Consider the following 19,007-nt stretch of genomic DNA (forward strand, 5'->3'; position numbering starts at 1 on the left):
AACCTGTAATAATATCTGGGAACTGGGAGCCTGGTGCACAGGTGTGAATAGTCTAAACAACATGTGTGAAATGTCAAGGTGTGTGGTGGCTATGTTTGTTTTATTGTAGGCAAAAAGATATTCTTAAATTAATCTGGTGAACGTTTAAAGATTCTGCATCCTTAAATGTATTGTAAATGCAACAAGTCAATCAGATGACTTCACAGATTTTCACAAAATGATCAAGGTGCCGTTATATTTCTACACTTGTCACTGCGTTCTGTAGGCAGACTAATTATGTAACGTGTTGGACTGCTGCCAACTCACCTTATCTTATTTACAGTATGTTCGATAGGCATGGCTGAGTTTAATCAGGAAACAAAGGTACAAGACAAATTAACTATTTACTGGACTCCGCTCCTCGTTTCTCGTTCCATCTTCTCAAACGACAAACGTCGAGGTGCAAACAAGCACAGACAAAACCAAACGCAACACAGTGCGGTGTTTAAGTCCAGATTTAATACTTTAGTTTTTTAACAACATTTCAGCACTTAATGTAAACTGTTATAAAACAACACAAGCAGAGAAACAAACCACCGCACCGCACCAAACATCGGGCCAAGGCCCCTCGTCAAGCTTGTGGCTTATTGCGAAAACTTGTTAAACTGTAGAAAGAAAATAAATACAGGACATACTGAAAGCCACCCAAGTGCATGACATTATTCATACAGTACATTGTAGACATTTCTTGATCAGCCATGCTAGTAAGTGGTAATGCTGGTAAGGAACTAGGTTCATTAGGATGGTTTAAGGGAGGTAAACATTGCAAGATTTTAAATAAAGAGCGGGAAAAAGGAGAGAGGGGTGGGTGTAAGGCAACTGTGAGTGACAGCGGGGAATGAAAGGTCAGGGGTTAACTTCCCTTTCAGTTGGCTCGTTGTGCGTAGGGGAGCCATGTCTCTATCGGAGGGGAGGGTGAGGTCGCCGATCGCTAGCTCCCCATTGGACGAGCGTATAATCTTATCGGATATACAACACCACCATTATACCATCCCTAGTCCTATCCTATCCCAATCCTGTGCTATGGATACACACCCTCAAATAGGTGTGTGTGTTGACTCTAAAGTCTGGACTGCTGATAATACAAACACACACAACCACACACGCGCTCTTGAAAAAGGCGACAGAGCGCCGTCAACCAATCACAGGTCAGTGCGAATAAATAATATAAAACGCTGGTGGATCGATTCGATCTCCCAACGACTTCCGCTAGCTCTTAGCAGTGGTACAAAACGTTCCCTCTGATCTCGACTCTGCATGTGAAGGCACGACAGCCCAGTACCAGATAATAGAAGTCATGCCTTTCCCTAACGCACGCTCTGTACTGGGCTGCTTGTTAAATTTTATTTTTTCCATTAAATCGTGCTTTCCATATTTGACTCTTGTCTAAGGTGGTTTCACATGTAGAGGTCTATTTTCTTTCCTCCATTCTATTTATGTTCTTGGTTCTTTATTTCCGTGCCATGGAAGGTCGCCAGTTCGAATACGGGGATGTTGCCTAACCCTGCTGACCAGCTGTTCTCTTCTGGAAGACACCGTTGTTCTCTATTTTGTACTTTGTTCAGGTACAGTTTTACACTATTTCAATGTCCTTTCCTTCAAACCGCTGGACTTGCCGCAGTCGGTCGCTGACGGAGATTGGAGGGCGGGTCCTTTTTCAGGAAGACCTCTCTGATTCGCGCGACACAAAGGTCAGAGGCCACTTCCGTCTCTTTGGTGAGCTGTGATAGGCTGAGGAAGCCGTGGGGCAGGTCCTCGGCGATGGTCAGGGTCACCGGTTGGCCCATGTCTCGGAGCTTCCTGGCGAACATCACAGAGTCGTCCAGCAGAGCGTCCAGCGCGGAGGCCTGTGGGAGGAGGACACGTGGGGAGGTCACCTTCAGAGGCGCTCAGAGACCACCACACAGAACAAGCTGGAACCATAGGAAACGTTTCATTTGGATTTAAAAACGTAAATTATGGACAGGTCGATCAGCCTCGTAGCAGAGGACGGTACCAACTGGTGGGCTGACCTGTCCGTCAAAGATCTGGGTGGACACGCCCACGTTTCACGTTGGGTAATGGCTCATCAGACTATGAGTTGATCCGAATAACCAACTTAAATCAAGTAATGACTTTCATTTCCTCTTTTTATTGAATGTTTTTGTTGTGCACTGTGTGAATGCATGCTTGTATGTCAAAAAGAGGATGTGCAATTTGAAATCTTGACCTCAGGAAGAACAGCACTCGTCTGTGTGCAAGAGAGCTGATTATGGATCAATAAACACTTCAATTTCAACATCATGCCCGGTGGTAAAATAGTGTTTGTAAAAAGGAGGTAAAGGTAAAAAGGAGAAGGAGACTCACCACAATATGGACGGGCGGCAGGCCCTTCAGCAGCTCGTTGGGCGCCAGCAGCGGCGACACAAAGGGGTTCTTGATGACGGGACACGACGACTGCAGCACGAACGCCAGGCACTCGGAGCGCATCGGCTGGAAGCCGTCGGGGTATTCCCCGCCGCCGCCGCCGCCGCCGCCGCCGCCTCCGTCTGACCTGAGGATGCGCTCGCTGGCGCTCCTGCCGGGGGGCGTGGTCAGCGCCAAAGTGGGCGGCGGCCTGGAGGGGCTGCGGGAGCGGGCAGGGTCCAGGAAGGACTGCAGCCAGTTGGAGGCGCCCCAGCCGAGGTCGCTGAGCAGCGTGGCGGTGTCGCGCCCCAGGGCGCCCAGCGTGCCGCTGCCCACCACCGGCTGAAGGCCCTTACAGGTCACGCCTGGGGGGGTGGGTTAAGACAGGGTCATCTTCATTAGGGTCATAGTGGGAGGATGGAACCCATGCCACTAGCTAATACCAAGCGCTTGTTCATTGAACCTTTAAAATACTCTTTAGAGGACTTGTTATTGGTGTGTTTATTAAACATCCTTGGGTGGATGTAAATCTGTAAATCCTTGAAGCGTGGAATTGTAGTCAATCAGCAAAGATTACAAACAGAGCAATGTGCATAACACTAGGATTTGTACACGATTGTCACATCTGAGACATATTAATAAACGACGCATACACACACTTTAAATAAGGGACACAGTGCGACTCAAGGCAGTCGATCGATTGCCTTGAGACCGATAGGCCTTCCGCAACCTACAGCCACCCAACCCCTTCAAATCATTGCAGAAATTTGAAGACAAACAGATGGCCTTCCAGCAAGTTTAGACACAGCTGGTCTCCCATTCAGGTTACACCTGAATGTGTTTACAATGCACATCGTGATTCTTAATGCTGGCTAATATGATGACTCACATTAGGCATACTGGATTTCTTCATTGAAAACGTATAAAATCTGTTGTACTGATTGTGTATTTTCCTCACACATCGCAAATCGTTGATCTATGGGATAGTCTCACTGCACAACTTGTGAAAAGAGCATCATGCAAAACTGTGTCCAAAGAGTTTTGCACGGGAACAGTGTTCACAAGTATAAAAACGATATAAACCTTAAGTTACGGAGTGCTGTTCAACCTGTTTAGCCACTGCTTGCTAGACAGTTACTGGTATGGGTATTGGCTGGTAGAGTTTGTATTTGTGCCTCTCAAATGAGTTGAAAAAAAAGGAGTTGCACCACCAGAGGTGCACACAATCAATGCGACTTCTAAACGAAGAGTCAACACATCAACAACAACATCAACAACAGATATGTTGCTGTGGAGACCATCATGGTCTCGCCACCGCTGGCTAAAGAGGTGCTCGTCATCATGCTAATCTACCTTTGTGTGCAACAACAACAACAAGCACAATAACAGCCACAGGAGCTGACGCCGTGCGCGGCCTCGTCCACAGACCTGCGTAGGCGTTGAGGCACTTGGCCAGCACCCCCAGGGGCAACAGGGGGTCAATGAGCGTCAGGAGGCGGGAGGGCGAGGCGTCGATGGTGAGCAAGGTGGCGGGGTAGGCGGCCATGATGCCGTCGGGGACCCTTATCCCCATGGAAACGGCCTTCATGGACACGGTGACACAGAGGTTGCCGCCGGCGCTGTCCCCCGCCAGACAGACCCGCTCAGCCGTGGAGCCTTCGGGCAAGCACACACACACACACACACACACACACACACACACACACACACACACACACACACACACACGCAAACACACACACACCATATTAAACTTGACAGGTATTTCATTACAACACTGCCACTGGGAAGGCATCAGTTGGGCCGTTAATGTTGCCTCATAAAGTAATTTAGGAGATAATAATTTAACATTGATGTGTCGGCCCATGAATACGGCCATCGTTATATCGAGCCTTCAAAATAAAAGTAGGGAAGAACACATGAAAATCTGCCATTCACTGAGGACAAACATGCATCCTAACACATACACACACACACACACACACACACACACACACACCTAGGTGTGTGTGTGTGTGTGTGTGTGTGTGTGTGTGTGTGTGTGTGTGTGTGTGTGTGTGTGTGTGTGTGTGTGTGTGTGTGTGTGTGTGTGTGTGTGCGTGCGTGCGTGCGTGTACCTAGGAGGTGGGCGTTCTTCAGGGCCCAGCAGTAGGCGTAGAAGCACTCCTCCAGGGCCCGGGGGAACGGGGCCTCGGGGGCCAGGGAGTAGTCCACTGAGAGGATGGGCACCTTCAGGGCCTTGGACCAGCTCCTCAGGTAATACTGCCCGGGGAGAGGGAGACGTTAGGCGGCCATTTTACATTACCTTAACACAAAGGCGCCTTGATCCAAAGCGTGGTACTAAAAAAAGAAACAACACTATATCGCTGTCGGCGCAGCCAGGATGTCCATAGAACCAAGTGCCGAGCGCTAACAATCGCTAGGTTAACCCGTTCCCTGTGTACAACAACGATAGCTAGGATAAGATGCTACACAATGCTAAGTGCCATTTTTAAGCAAGGACGTACAACATACAATTAGTCCCTAATGGTGGGGGGAGGGGGGGGGTAACCAGACTGGATACCTGCACTGTGTTCACGTCATGTGTCTGCATTGGCTGGTTGTGTTTGTATGCGTTTTGTCTCAACGGATAGAGAGATGCGGATCCTCAATGAGTCTTCGAAAGGACGAGTCAACACACACCGGCAATATCAACAGATGGGTTGCTATGGAGACCGTCATGGTCTAGCCACCCCTGGCTAAACAGCTGTTCATCGTCACGCCGATCTACATTCATGTGCACATCGCGGTCTGAGTGTGCGTCGTTCACCTCGTGGGACTTTGAGGTCTGGGCCACGAAGCCGCCGCCGTGGAAGTGGACCATGAGCCAGGGGGACCGCGCCTTCTTCTGGGACCAGGAGGAGACCATGTTCAGCGCCAGGGGGTTCGCCTCCATGTCAGAGTAGGCCAGCAGCTCCTCAGTGTCCTGGAGGGAGGGAGGGAGGGAGGGAGGGAGGGAGGGAGGGAGGGAGAGGGGGGGAAATCAACATTTTAGAGAAGCACCTGTTTTTGGTGCCTTTCGAACTGTAGACCCAATAGTAACGTCACAAGTTGGAGTGTCCACAGAGATGTGTGATGATGAGCTGGATAGATCACATCAGCTCCATGGTGGACTGGACCAACTGTGTAGGGCTGGGGTAGATCCGTCTATCTATAGTTCATCTTGATAGACATTCGTCCCAGTTGTGATGTCCCAAGTAGGCAGTTCAATTAGTTTGTAATGACCTAGCAATTGTAAGTGCTTGGCACTTGTTCCTATGAACATCCTTACAGTACCGACAGAGACATATTGTTTCTCCTTCTGAGAAATGTACTTATTATAAGTCGCTTTGGATTAAAGCATCAGCTAAATGCCCTAAATGTAGATGTTATGACTGACCTGATGGTAAGATATGGGGAACTTTTAAAAAGGTCCCATATTATACCACCAGGTCTGAGTGTGATTAGCCATTACAAGCTGTTTGGAAATCTGCCTCTTCCTGTGTTTTAGTGAGATCACTAGTGGGCGTGTCCACCTAGATGTGTGCTGGATACCAGTCTACCCAGTGGACTGTCGCAAACGTTGCTCAGCTATCCTTAAAACATCTAGGTGGACACACCCACTTGTGATGTAAGAAGAGGCAGATTTTCCAAACGGCTTGTAACGGCTAATCACACCCCCACCTGGGGGGGGGGGGGGGGGGGGGGGTGACTTACGTGTCCTTCGCGGAACTCGTGGGAGATGAGGCGCGCGTAGACCGGCCCAGGCCCGGTGTGAGCGACCGGGGGGGAGACGGGGGTGGAGAGCCGGGGGTCAGAGGTCAACGGGAGACGCAGCTGGACCGGGGGCAGTGTGAGGGCCAGGTTAACGTTCACAGGGTTAGAGGTTATCCTGGTGAAACCCTGCAGGGGGGGGGGGGGAGAGACGGTAGAGTAGAGATGAAAATGATAGAAAATATATTATTACAAGTTGGATTCAGAATAGGTGTTTGGGGCATCTATGTATCCACCAGTGAAATGGCTAAACACTATAATTGAATATGCTTTATGTCATATATATTACAATAATCTTTAGAATTTAGTTTGAAAACTTTAATTCAGTTGGGCAGAATTTTGTTTTCTTATCAATATATATACATCAACACACATCAGATTCTGTACAGAATAAGAGCTTAATTTGTTGGTTTGGACTGCACTCCCCTCATATTTCTTCCTCATGAATGATTACTCCACGTTGTATTACAGCATCTACAATAATCAATTTCTCCTGGAGGGAGGGGGGGGGGGGGGGGTTTGAGTGATTGGGCAAGCCCATCATGCGAGGCGATGGTGTGATCTGATTGGCTGAGCGCGGGCCTACCGTGACAAGGCCGGACTCTGTGAGGTTCCAGAAGGACTTCCAGAACTGCAGATCCAGGTTCTGGGTGATGCGTTCAAACTCCGCCCCCCTCTGCTCGGGGTCGATGACGTACTTCCCCGAGGTCAGCAGGGACAGGGCTGCCATTCCTGCAACAGACAACGACGTTTAAACAACAACAACAATTATAATAATAATAACAATAAAAACATGCCACAATGGCAATAATGCAAAACGATAAAACAACAACAATAATAATACAATTGATTGTACAACAATAACAGTAATAATAAATCGATAACAACAAATAACGCTTACATTTACATTTAGGGCATTTAGCAGACGCTTTTAGTAAAAGCGACTGTACAACAAGTACATTTGTCAGAAGACTACACATTGAAAGGGCTAAATAAAACAACAGGATGAAGTCACAGCGGTCCAAAAACTGGACAAGAGCCAGCTTCCCACGGAGCTCAAAAGAAGGTTCTAGAGAGGCTGGTATACACTTTAAAACACTGGGAACATCGCTGGACTTACCCAAGCCCGACTGCTGTTTGCCGTACGTCTCTCCGTACGACACCATACTGATGACCACCGACTGGAGGAACGGCCGTAGCGTGTCCGAGAACTAGCAGGACGGTATAACAGAGAGAAATGTTAAAGCATGCTAAGGATCTATGCAAACATGATACTGGAACCACGTTTTGCATAGAAACGTTCACCAAACGGGATAGGCATACGATATTCGGAATAAATTATCTTGATTTGCAAAAAGGATTGTGGGTATTTTAAAATGTTTCTAACCTCCTCGGCTTCGTGTCTCTCTGACTGTCTGCGTCTCTCATTCTGTCTGTCTGTCTGTCTGTCTGTCTGTCTGTCTGTTTGTCTGTCTGTCTGTGTGTCTGTTTGTCTGTGTGTCTCTCTCTCTATGTCTGTGTGTGTGGGTCTCTCTCTCTCTTTCTACACTTCACTTCACTTCACTACGAGTTAACGCTTACAAAATAACCTTTCAATGAAAACCCACTCGTCCCGTCCTACAAGTCAAGCTACCAGCCATTCCCTGGAGGTGGATCCCATCGGGGCATGCCTCACGCCACACATCACACGCCCACAGTACGGCCCCCCGTTCCCTCCATCCCAGCGCCCCGTGGTCACTGACCTGGAAGCCAAGGCAGCGGCCGTAGAAGCAGGCCTTGTGCATGGAGGCGTACTCCCGGACGAAGCGGCGGCTCAGCTCCCCGTCCCGCAGGGAGATGAGCTGCCCGTGGCCGTTGTCGTGCAGCAGCCGCTGGGCCAGGTACATGAGGGCCCGCAGCTGGCAGAGGGCGCTGCAGTAGGCCTCCAGCTCACAGGCGTTGTGCTCGGCGCGGAAGAAGGCGCCGTGGCAGCTGGTCGCCACGTAGCGGGCCTTGTGGATGATGTGCAGCAGGCAGGACTGCAGCACCTGGGAGAGGGGGGGGGGGGGGAGAGGGAGGGGGAGGGAGAGGGAGGGAGGGAGAGAGAGAGAGGGAGAGGGAGGGAGAGGGAGAGGGAGAGGGAGGGAGAGAGAGAGGGAGGGAGAGAGAGAGAGGGAGAGGGAGGGAGAGGGAGGGAGGGAGAGGGAGGGAGAGGGAGGGAGAGAGAGGGAGAGGGAGAGGGAGGGGGAGGGAGAGGGAGGGAGGGAGAGAGAGAGAGGGAGAGGGAGGGAGAGGGAGAGGGAGAGGGAGAGAGAGGGAGAGGGAGGGAGAGAGAGGGAGAGGGAGAGGGAGAGGGAGGGAGAGGGACACAGACAGACAGACAGACAGACAGACAGAATTATTTGAGTCTGTCATATATTATACAGCTCAGCACACATAGATAAACGACACACAGCCACATAGACAGAAGCCTGCGCTGAAACAACAGAATGATGACGATGTCAGTGATGAGGATGATGGTGACGAGGATGATGACGGTGATAGTGGTGATGAGGATGATGATGAGGATGGTGACAGTGGTGAAGATGACGATGGTGACAGTGGTGCTGACAGTGACGCTGATGACGGCGGTTGCGATGACAGTGATGGCGACGGCGGTACCTTGACTAGCGTGCGGTAGCCGTTGGCGGGCGTCTCCGGCTCAAAGTCGTAGTGGTGGAAGACGGCGGCGAAGCCAGTGACCACGGGGAGCAGGGCGCGGCCGTGCTCCTGGACCTGGACGATGGTGGTGACCAGCCGCTGGGCGGCGGCGCCGTACGGCAGGTCCGGAGGGGCGCACAGCGCGTCCAGGCTCTCATCGCACACCGCCTCCAAGGCGATGAACACAGCCTTGTAATCCATGCCTGGGGTCTGGGGAGGGGGTGAAAGGGCGGGGGGAAAAGAGATAACATGATTGTAAATAACATCATTGCTGACCTTTAACCAGCGAGCTCACACGTTGACAACAACAGACATGTGATGTGCCAATTTGAGCTCACTGAAAAAAACGGGCCTCTCTCTCTCTCTCTCTCTCAACTTTCTCTCTCACTGGACTTTTTCTCTATCTCTCTCTGCCTCTCCCTCTCTCTCTCAACTTTCTCTCTCACTGAACTCTCTCTCTCTCTCTCTCTCTCTCTCTCTCCCTCAACTTTCTCTCTCTCTCTTTCTCTCTCTGGGTGTAAACAAAGCCACCGGGTTAGTCATAATAACTGCCTTGGACACACCTCATTCCCCTCCCGGTTGAACTGCTATCTGCTTCCTCAAGGGGTTGAAGTCTTTGTGGGCATCACGAAATAGTCTTCCTTTTACCAACTGGGTCATTTTGTCTGAATGAAGCTCAGTGTTTTGGCTAGGCTAATCACATGTTGTTGATACATGATGTCACTCGGTCAAACCCAGAGTTAACTGTGAAATTCCTATTGGCTTTTAGAAAGTGGTGACTCAACCGCTAAATATGATCAACTTTTCCGCTTTTATTTTTTATTTTAAGTAGAGCTAGACAGCAACTGTTGGAGGCAAAGACGCCAACAGCAGCGTGGTGCCTCCAGAATGTCAACAAGGGACGTTTACCGTCCCAAAGAATGTCTTAAAACAGGATGGGGCTTAATTAAACACAGATTGTGTGAACGACAAACACTTTGTTTGTTTTCATTCATTCATTTGTAGATGTCCCCAAATCTGAAATGACAAAACCTCGCTTAGCGTTCGTTCGCCAATGTGGTTCGCACTTTGATTGTGCTTTTGACCGATCCCAAAAGATAATTGACCTAGATTACGCAACACTTCCAACAGGCCCCCTGTGTGGCGTGATCGGGTGCTGTCTCAACCGCGACAGGAAAGATTAAAACACGTAACGTGTAACAGGATGACCGACAGGCTAACGTGCGCTACAACACTACAACACCGTACACAACCGCATTCCGATATACTCGACCATCCTATCCACGCCACTCAAAACGGCAGGGATCCACAGCTAGAATACAAGTTGGGAAACCAGTCGATCACTCACCAGCCGCTGGTTCTCTCTGTGGGTGTCGACAGGGCGGTCAACACACACACACACACGCAGTTCCTGGTGTGTTCGGGCGATCGCCGATAACTTATGGCTACGATTTCCTGTGTACGTTGTCACTGTCGCTCACGGCGAATCTCATCTCAACACACACACACACACACGCAGCACCTCCCTCTCCGGCGGTGCTGCCTTCGGTTTCGTTATGCTGGATGGTTGAGACTCGGGAGGACGGAGAGTGGACTGGGTCATGTGAGCGCCCCGCCTACCCCATTGGCTGGCAGGAGTCGGACGAAACGTTCAACAGGTAGCCGGTAAGAGACATGTAAATCATGCACTATTTGTTTAGGGGTTTATTGTGGTCCTGGAATCCACGTTTGCCATATTATTTAACGTAAATTCAAAGTGTATCCGTGTTCAGGACGTTTTATACCCTGGATACATGTGTCTGGTTTGATATGGGTCCAATACAGTTATGTAGAGTTACAGTTAGTTAAGTTACAGTTAGTTCTGAGGATTTGTGGACAAGCTTTTATTACCTATCAGGCGGTCTGTATTTAACGACATTTAACGATAGGGCCATTTGGCGTTTTCATATTGTTGTTGGTAGTGACTCACATGCCTGGGTCGTAATGTTGGACAAAACACATTACTTCTGAGCAGATCATTTATTTCTTAATCTTAATCTTACAACAATACAAATATATTTTAACTATACGAACCCCTAACCCTGACTGATCTACATTAGCCCAATATAAATAATAGATTTTTACCAAACCGATCATATTAAACAAATGCTCACTGATGTAATGCTCCACTGTTACTCCCATTACATGTATAATATATTACATTATGTCAAGAAGAGGAGAAGCAATCTGGTTTCCCACCAATAGAGGACGCACGCCACCTTAATGACGCATTTAGGTCCATGAGTACCACCGACGATAACAGATCGTGTGATTGTTTGTTGACCTTCAAATTATTTTTCTCAAGGATTACTCATCCTTCCCACGTAATAGGCCTACTACTTTAACATACCTAAACACATTGGAAGTATACTATAAGTATGACTGCTTAATAAACACTTCAAACACATTTTCAGAGGACTCAAACTGAATTCTTATAGTATTTTTATAATATTCTGAATTATTATAGTATTTTTTAGTTAATGACACAAACGCCGATTATACAACTTTACCGATAGAGGGATGAATTGTTTTTATTGTGAATGGATTCATACACATTATAAGGGACACTAGAATAGCTTACGCAAAACAATATGTTATATCATTCTATTCTTTATTTCATTCTTTCTTTATTTTGTCTTCTGTTTTTCTTTTTAAACGTTTCACTTGATCACTATTTTCCTCTGCTTTTGACTCTTGACCTGCTGTAATAAGTGAATTTGAATTTCCCTGGTGTTTGACGAAAAAAGTTGATCATATTTTACAGCATTTTTTGTAGATGCACACAAAAATGCTATACCTTTTTAATTTTTGATATACACGCTTTTGTAATGACACTAGTGAGTGTCAAAATAAACCTATAATTTTACACGAGTCGTATCGAAAATAAAATGTATCCAGCATTGCAAATTATTTACTCCTAGTATTAGTATTGCCGTATATCAGGAGTGCAGTCACACAATGTCATGATGGATAGACTGTAATAAAATCACAACTTAATCTCCACTCGAACACGATGGAGGAATTACATTCAGGTACGTACTTTATGTTCTTGCTCAATACAGCTATACTTTGTTGTATGTTGCCCTATGTACGCTATAGCCAGCGATTAATGGCGAAGTCTGGCCTCATTCTGTGGCCCCTGCGGCTGTGTGGTCCCCCCGTGGCCAACAGAGCCGGTAACGCTCCGCCTACTTCCACGGTTTCGCCCCGCCCACTCTCACCTGACCTCGACTCGTGCTTAATGGACTGCTCTATACACTATTATATATCCCGCTCCACGTGTGAGGGCCATCTTCCCTGTGTCTCAGAGACACACAACCGTGGTTGAACGCGGTGATAAAAAATAAACATTATAGTCAAGCCTCATCCTCTCCTAGTGCTCTTCATGTGTGTTTATTGTGTGGGAATTGGTCCCCATACTCCTGCATTCTTATCGATTAACCGCGGTAATGCTCTGATCCATACTGTGATCCATTCCGAGTCAGTTTAGTTAGACTAAAGGGAATGATGGGGGTTGTCTTTGTTGAATGATTAATAAAACAAGTAGGAAGGATTTGGTTAATGTGTGACAATGGGTCATTTCTATCAGAGGGAAATGAGAATGATTGTTTTTTAAGCGTGTCATGTATTCAAAATCTAATTAATTCCTGGATGGATTACGGATTACATCGGATGTCACATACTGACATGTCACGGGTGGGAAATAAAACAGGAAATACCCCCGATCATGAGCGTCGGTAGCAATTGAAAATATTCGGGGCTAAAGCCCAGAAGTTAGAGCCCTTTTAAAAGGATGGTTCAAATTTTCTCCCCCGAGAAAATTTGAAAGTCGGGCTGATGAAATATGCAATTGTAACGTAGTTAAAGAAGGAAAGGAAAGACCAATCGTCATGTCTGACTCAAGTCGGGGCAGGCCTACTGAGTAGGTTAATGTTTACGTTAAGGATAGGAAAGTGCACCACATACACCAGCAGCCAAAATGAGACATTAGAAAAGCTTGTAGCCAAATAAACACTGTCATGCGCCTACCCAATGAATTCAACCGGGTTGAATTCACTGCAGGTCTCCTGAATCTGTGCAAGCAGCACTAAACAGCAATATCGACGTGATGCGCTATGCATAGAAAATACAATTTGCAACATTTTGCAACAAATGATTCTAAACTGCCCATAAATGTACGCGTCCGAATTTTGCGGTTTTCACTGGCTACAATATTGCATCTGTCAGTTGTCAAATTTGCTGAACAAAATGTTCAACTTCAATAATTGTTCGTAGTCAACTAATATAGTCCATTTATTTAAGCTCTCAACAGCATTACCATATGCTTCGCCACATCGGCGGGAAAACGGCACAAGCAAAGTACATCCATGGAATCAGTCGTTCAAAACCAGTCTGCATGAATCGTATGACAACTGGATGGCAGGGGATGCGGACAAGGAATACACAGCAGGGGGGAACATGAGAGCCCCAGCTCGCCGCATACTAGTAGCCTGGGTGCTTAAAGCGTGGGACAAGCTGGATACGGAGCGGGTGAAAAACTCCCTAAATATGTGTGTGTGTCTGTGTTTGTGTGTCACTCTGTTTGAGCCTGCACGGGAGTTCAATGTTGTCATTAGCTGTTACGTCTTTCTGACTTTCTGACCACTTCAGGAGGGGGCGCTCAGTAGTGTGTGTGTGTGTGTGTGTGTGTGTGTGTGTGTGTGTGTGTGTGTGTGTGTGTGTGTGTGTGTGTGTGTGTGTGTGTGTGCGTGTGCGTGTGTGTTAGCATGCGTGCAGGCGTTATTAGTAGGTTACTAATATTCATGCTAGTTTAAATAATAAATTTGATAATACATTTGTATTTCCCATCTTTGCTGAGCAAGAGTTTTGTTCGAAAGTTCAGTGATTGAAACAAATAAAAGCCCGGGCTATTGAAGTTTTACGGTAGGCCTACCACTGTCATGCACCCGATGTCAAGTGGACCGGGTTGAATTCACAATCTTACAAAAGATATCTCAACACTCTCTGATCTCACTAAAAGGCTAGCAGCACGAAACAGCAATATCGACGGGATGCGCTATGCATAGAGAAGAAAGAATACCGACGTTGAATTTGCAACAATTTGCAACAAATTATTCTAAATCTGCCCATATATGGACGCGTCAGAATTTCAGGGTTTTCACTGGCTACAATGTTGCATGTATGGCTGCTGATAATGCAAACACAAAGAAGTATACTCTACGGGGCTATTTTCATCATTATTATTATTTATTTTTTTGACGGCACAGTGATCCGGGGCTTTTCCCAAAAGATCCGGGGCTATAGCCTCGAATGTCCAGGTCTAACGACGCGCCTGCCCCCGATCAATTTATTCCGAAATTAAATGACAAAGGATTTAGACTGGATTGGTGTGGTGTACAATTGCCTGCAATCTGCAATCTCTCCGCTAGATACCGCTAAATCCTAAACGCTGCACCTTTGAAGATGAAAATAAAACACGAAAGACTCACTGAAATGAACGAACATGCATATGCTGGGATGTAGTGGTGCACGGAGAAGTAGGTATAGTCTTGATTAATGTTCCACTATTCACGGAAGACTACTACATATTTAGTTTACCCAATGATGGGTGGGTAGTATTTATGCAGTATTGAATCTGCATAAAATCTTTGAATCGATTTACAGAGTTGACCTCATCAACTACCTGTGACACCGCTAGTTCAAGTCTATGGTTCATTGGTCTTAACCGTGCCAGACCAAAACCCCTCGGGAATCTCAAGGTCACCTGGTCGCTACTGCTGACTTTTCTCCTAGCGTGACGCTGGCTCCATCAGATACAAATGTTACCCAGTATTCATGAAGCCATTCTTCTGTCAAGCCAGTGTTAGTTAAATGAGTGAGTGAACCCTCTACCATCCCATCTGCACTCGGATTTTCAAGGCAGCTCAACCAGCTCTCGAGAAAATGAATTCAGGGTTTTCTCCTTGAAATGATGCTCCAACTGAAACTGTAATCACAGCTCAGTGATTTAAAGAGCAGGCCCTGTCCATTAGTCTGCTTACTTACTCCATGAGTCTATCATGCTTTCTGCTCTGCATCTCACAGGCAAATGTTTGGATATTTGTGTTACACTGTAAGGTTAATTAAGCACTGAGCCCATCTTTATACCACTCAGTTCCTGCAGCTCAAAGAGGCTCTCATGGTCAGAAAAGTGTCTAGACTTTTTGGCCAAAGGTAGGCGGGTTGGAACTCCGTTTTGGTTTCCTTTGTGTATGTAGACTCATTCCTCCATAGCATTCTCAAGAACTGCTTCTTTCGGTTTTTCGGCCATCTTCACAGCTTGACCCTGTGCCTTGGAAAAAGCATGTTTGCTCACCTTATTTATCCAGGCTGAATTTTTTGCCTTTGTAATTTCCCGACCAGACACAATTTCATAGTTCATCCATTTTCCCTCTCTCTCTCTCTCTCTCTCTCTCTCTCTCTCCCTCTCTCTCTCTCTCTCTCTCTCTCTCTCTCTCTCGCTGTTGAACATTGCTTCGTTTACAGTTCATTGACACAAGAATTTGAGGCAGACTCACCCACTAAGTGAACAGTAGCATAAAAGTAGCTGCAAAAATAATGAAAGCGTTGAAGTCATTGAGTGAAATAATATATCTTCTATCAAACAGAGGATCTCTTGTGATGTGGGATGCCTTTTCTTGGGCCGTGTTGAAGATCCTCTTGCTCTCTTCCGGGCCATACAAAAGGTGATCGTAACATACCTGTATGCCTCGTGATGTGCCTGTTGTGGGACATTACTGAATGAGTTATACACGGTGTACCTGTGAATGCACTCTACCATTGCACTGCACCCGAATACAGCCTGTTGTGTGAAGTGAATGATCCATCTGTCTGGGTACAAAAAGAGCCCCATTTGCGTATTCATCAACACTTTTAACTTTTATGCACTGCAATTCTTACTGTTCTATTTAGCGTTCAGCTGTGTTCCACTGATGACCTTGAACCCTAGGACAGGTCAGGTTCCTTTCTATCCAACGGTTAAACGAGATGAACCCACGTGTATACCGAGTGTGTCTCTGTAAATAGTTAGACATGCTACTCATTAGTAGAGCCGGCATTCCCACCCAGACCTCTCTAGTCACTCTCTAGGTCGACTCCGGTCTTCTCGATCCTCCATGGGGCCGGCTGTGGTTCGCCGGTGTGTTCGGCGCCTCTGTTTCTCCGTGCCCTCGTCAATGTTGATGAATCACGCGGCAAAGGGGCTGCTTCCACTGTCAACATGCGTGAGTGTCCTTCATCACACTGTTGCACATGCTGGCCGGGTCGCTGCTCATTAGTTATCCTCTCCTCTAGCTCCGACCGTCAACAGACTCTTGTGGCAAATGAACACAATTGCCCCAATGACATCCCCTGAACGGTTACATTGACCAGCGGGTTGGATGTGTGAGTGTTTGTTGTCAGGAGCTCAGCAGAGCCTTTGTTTTCTCTTGTTTTGTTTGGTGGTAAATATGCGGTTCTCTGTGGCCATCGTGTGTTTTATGAGAAGAGCTTTTACACGGCAGCAGATACAGCGAGGTCAGATTGGATGTTAGGTCATCATGAGGATGAATATAAACAGACGGGTAACGTTAACTAAATAGGAAGATGACACAAATATAATGAAGTACAAAGCACAGCCAAAACCTCACATTGTCTGCAGTATAGGAGTAATGTTCATAAAAAACCCAGTTTGAATGGCGCTTGGCCATTAGGAATTTGATTGATTTGTGGCGTTATCATCAGAGGAATCTTTTCCTGGAATTGTCAACTGCCTAAACCATAAACCATTCTGTATGTTCAGCAGAGAGGAATGAGGAAGAAAGAACAAAAGTCCTCAGGGTAGAATTCATAATGGGCGCCTTTACTTCTTATTTGGGTGTCATGGTGGAAGGGGAGCCCAGGTCCTTGCCGACTGCGTGTGACTCGACAGAGATTGTTATTAGTTATAAGTAACTGTGATGGACGGGTTAGTCACAACAATTGTTTCTTGAGAAATCATGTGGTGACGCCCAATAAAAATTGACCTGTTATAAAGATAGGTGATGCGCTCTGACAGACAGACAGACAGACAAGCCGGCATGTTGACAGACAGACAGCTGAGTAGGCAGACCAGACAAGTAGGCAGACCGACTAGCAGAAAGACAGACCAACGGACAGACAGGTTCAAAGACACATACAGACAGACAGACAGGTTAAAAATTTACAGACAGACAGACAGGTTAAAAAACCTATTGACAGAAAGACAGACAGGTTAAAAAATACAGACGGACAGACAGACAGGTTAAAACATATAGACGGACAGACAGACAGGTTAAAGCATACAGACAGACAGGTTAAAACATACAGACGGACAGACAGTCGGTTAAAACATACAGGCCGACAGGTTGGAACAGACAGACAGACAGACAGGTTAAAACATACAGACGGACAGACAGACAGGTTAAAACATACAGACGGACAGACAGTCGGTTAAAACATACAGGCCGACAGGTTGGAACAGACAGACAGACAGACAGGTTAAAACATACAGATGGACAGACAGACAGGTTAAAACATACAGACGGACAGACAGACAGGTTAAAACATACAGACGGCCAGACAGACAGGTTAAAACATACAGACAGACAGGTCAAAACATACAGACGGACAGACAGACAGGTTAAAACATACAGACGGACAGACAGACAGGTTAAAACATACAGACGGCCAGACAGACAGGTTAAAACATACAGACAGACAGGTCAAAACATACAGACGGACAGACAGACAGGTCCATCCGAGCGCGAGTCTACCCGGACGCGGCCCGCCGCTAAGCACCCCCACACCGCGCCACGTGTCTCCCCTTGACCCCTGACCCCAGGGACCCTGAGCTGGGGTCTGCTGATCTTAAACACAGAGACGTGCAACCTGATCCCCAAACAGCTAAACTGGTTTCCTCCATTAGGCCAGTGACCCGTATCACACAACAGAAGCGCTTTGTGCGATCATTATTTAGTATACACGGACAAGCGGAGGACAGGCACGGCCCAGCGCTGGGCGATTCCCCGCGATCCGATCGCAATATCGCATCGCTTCCCCCACGTTTGGACTCACACCCAAGCACGCACACACGTACAAGCACCATGCACACACACACACACAGACACAACGATGCACGCGCGCACTCACAAACGCATTCAAAAACTCATACAGAGGGTGACGCTCAAGACCGAACGACTGTGATTAAAAGTCGATGTCTCAATCCAGGTTAACAGATGAATAACCAGTGTCCATGGTCACGTCAACCCGCTCCTTATGTGCTTGCCGCTTGCATTCATGAGCAGCGAGGAAAAAGGTTGAACCAGGAACTCCATCATCTCAGTCTGCCACTGTTTTTACTTTAAATGTTAAATAATGTTAAATACATTCCCTTTGTTATTTTTTACTCATCTGTTTCCTTCTATTATTTCCTTGTATTGTATTGTAAGTGAAGCGCTTTCAGCCTGCCTCGTGTATGAAAAGTGCTATATCAAGGAAATTGCCTTGTCCTTGCCTTGCCTTTATTTTTTCCGAAGGGGGATTCTACAATCAACGATCAGTTGACTCTGGATCTGAAGTTCCTCAATAAGCTCTTATCTCTTCCTTCTCATTCGAGGCAATCACCAGAGACACGCGCAGTGAGACGTCATGTTGTTAAATTCCATCGAAGTCTCCTTCTGACGCCAGACGCCCAGCCGGCCACCAGGTGTCATGGAGGAGGAGGGCCGGGGTCAACTCTGTGTTAAAATGTGCTTCTTTAATCGCCTAGGTAAACGCTAACTAAAATTAAACAAACACACCCACGTCAAATCACTCACTACACTCACTACACACACACACGCACACGCACACACACACACACCCATACAGCGAATCACTCCTTTCTATGTGTGTAGCTGACCTCCCACACATGCATACACAGACACAGACACGCACACACTGTCACACACACACTACCAAAAGGGACCAATTACATCACCAACTGGTGGGGGGTGTTGCGGAAGAAGTGGGCGGGGCCAGAGGCTACAGGGGGCTGG

General features: G+C 47.1%; 1 protein-coding gene across 1 annotated transcript; it reads right to left on the minus strand.

Annotated features, from left to right (window-relative positions):
- Window positions 1-496: 496 nt before the first annotated feature.
- Window positions 497-10,416, minus strand: lipea (lipase, hormone-sensitive a). The gene is made up of 11 exons (XM_079749767.1): window positions 10,244-10,416; window positions 8,857-9,105; window positions 7,959-8,243; window positions 7,337-7,427; window positions 6,803-6,948; window positions 6,160-6,345; window positions 5,234-5,389; window positions 4,542-4,686; window positions 3,853-4,080; window positions 2,386-2,789; window positions 497-1,886 (listed from the first exon to the last, which is right to left on the minus strand). Exons 2-11 carry the CDS (start codon window positions 9,094-9,096, stop codon window positions 1,638-1,640), a joined length of 2,130 nt encoding a protein of 709 aa, XP_079605893.1. The 5' UTR covers window positions 9,097-9,105; window positions 10,244-10,416; the 3' UTR covers window positions 497-1,637.
- Between the last annotated feature and the right edge of the window lie 8,591 nt (window positions 10,417-19,007).

The sequence above is a fragment of the Pollachius pollachius genome (assembly GCF_949987615.1).
Source record: "Pollachius pollachius genome assembly, chromosome: 13".
Lineage (NCBI taxonomy): Eukaryota > Metazoa > Chordata > Actinopteri > Gadiformes > Gadidae > Pollachius > Pollachius pollachius.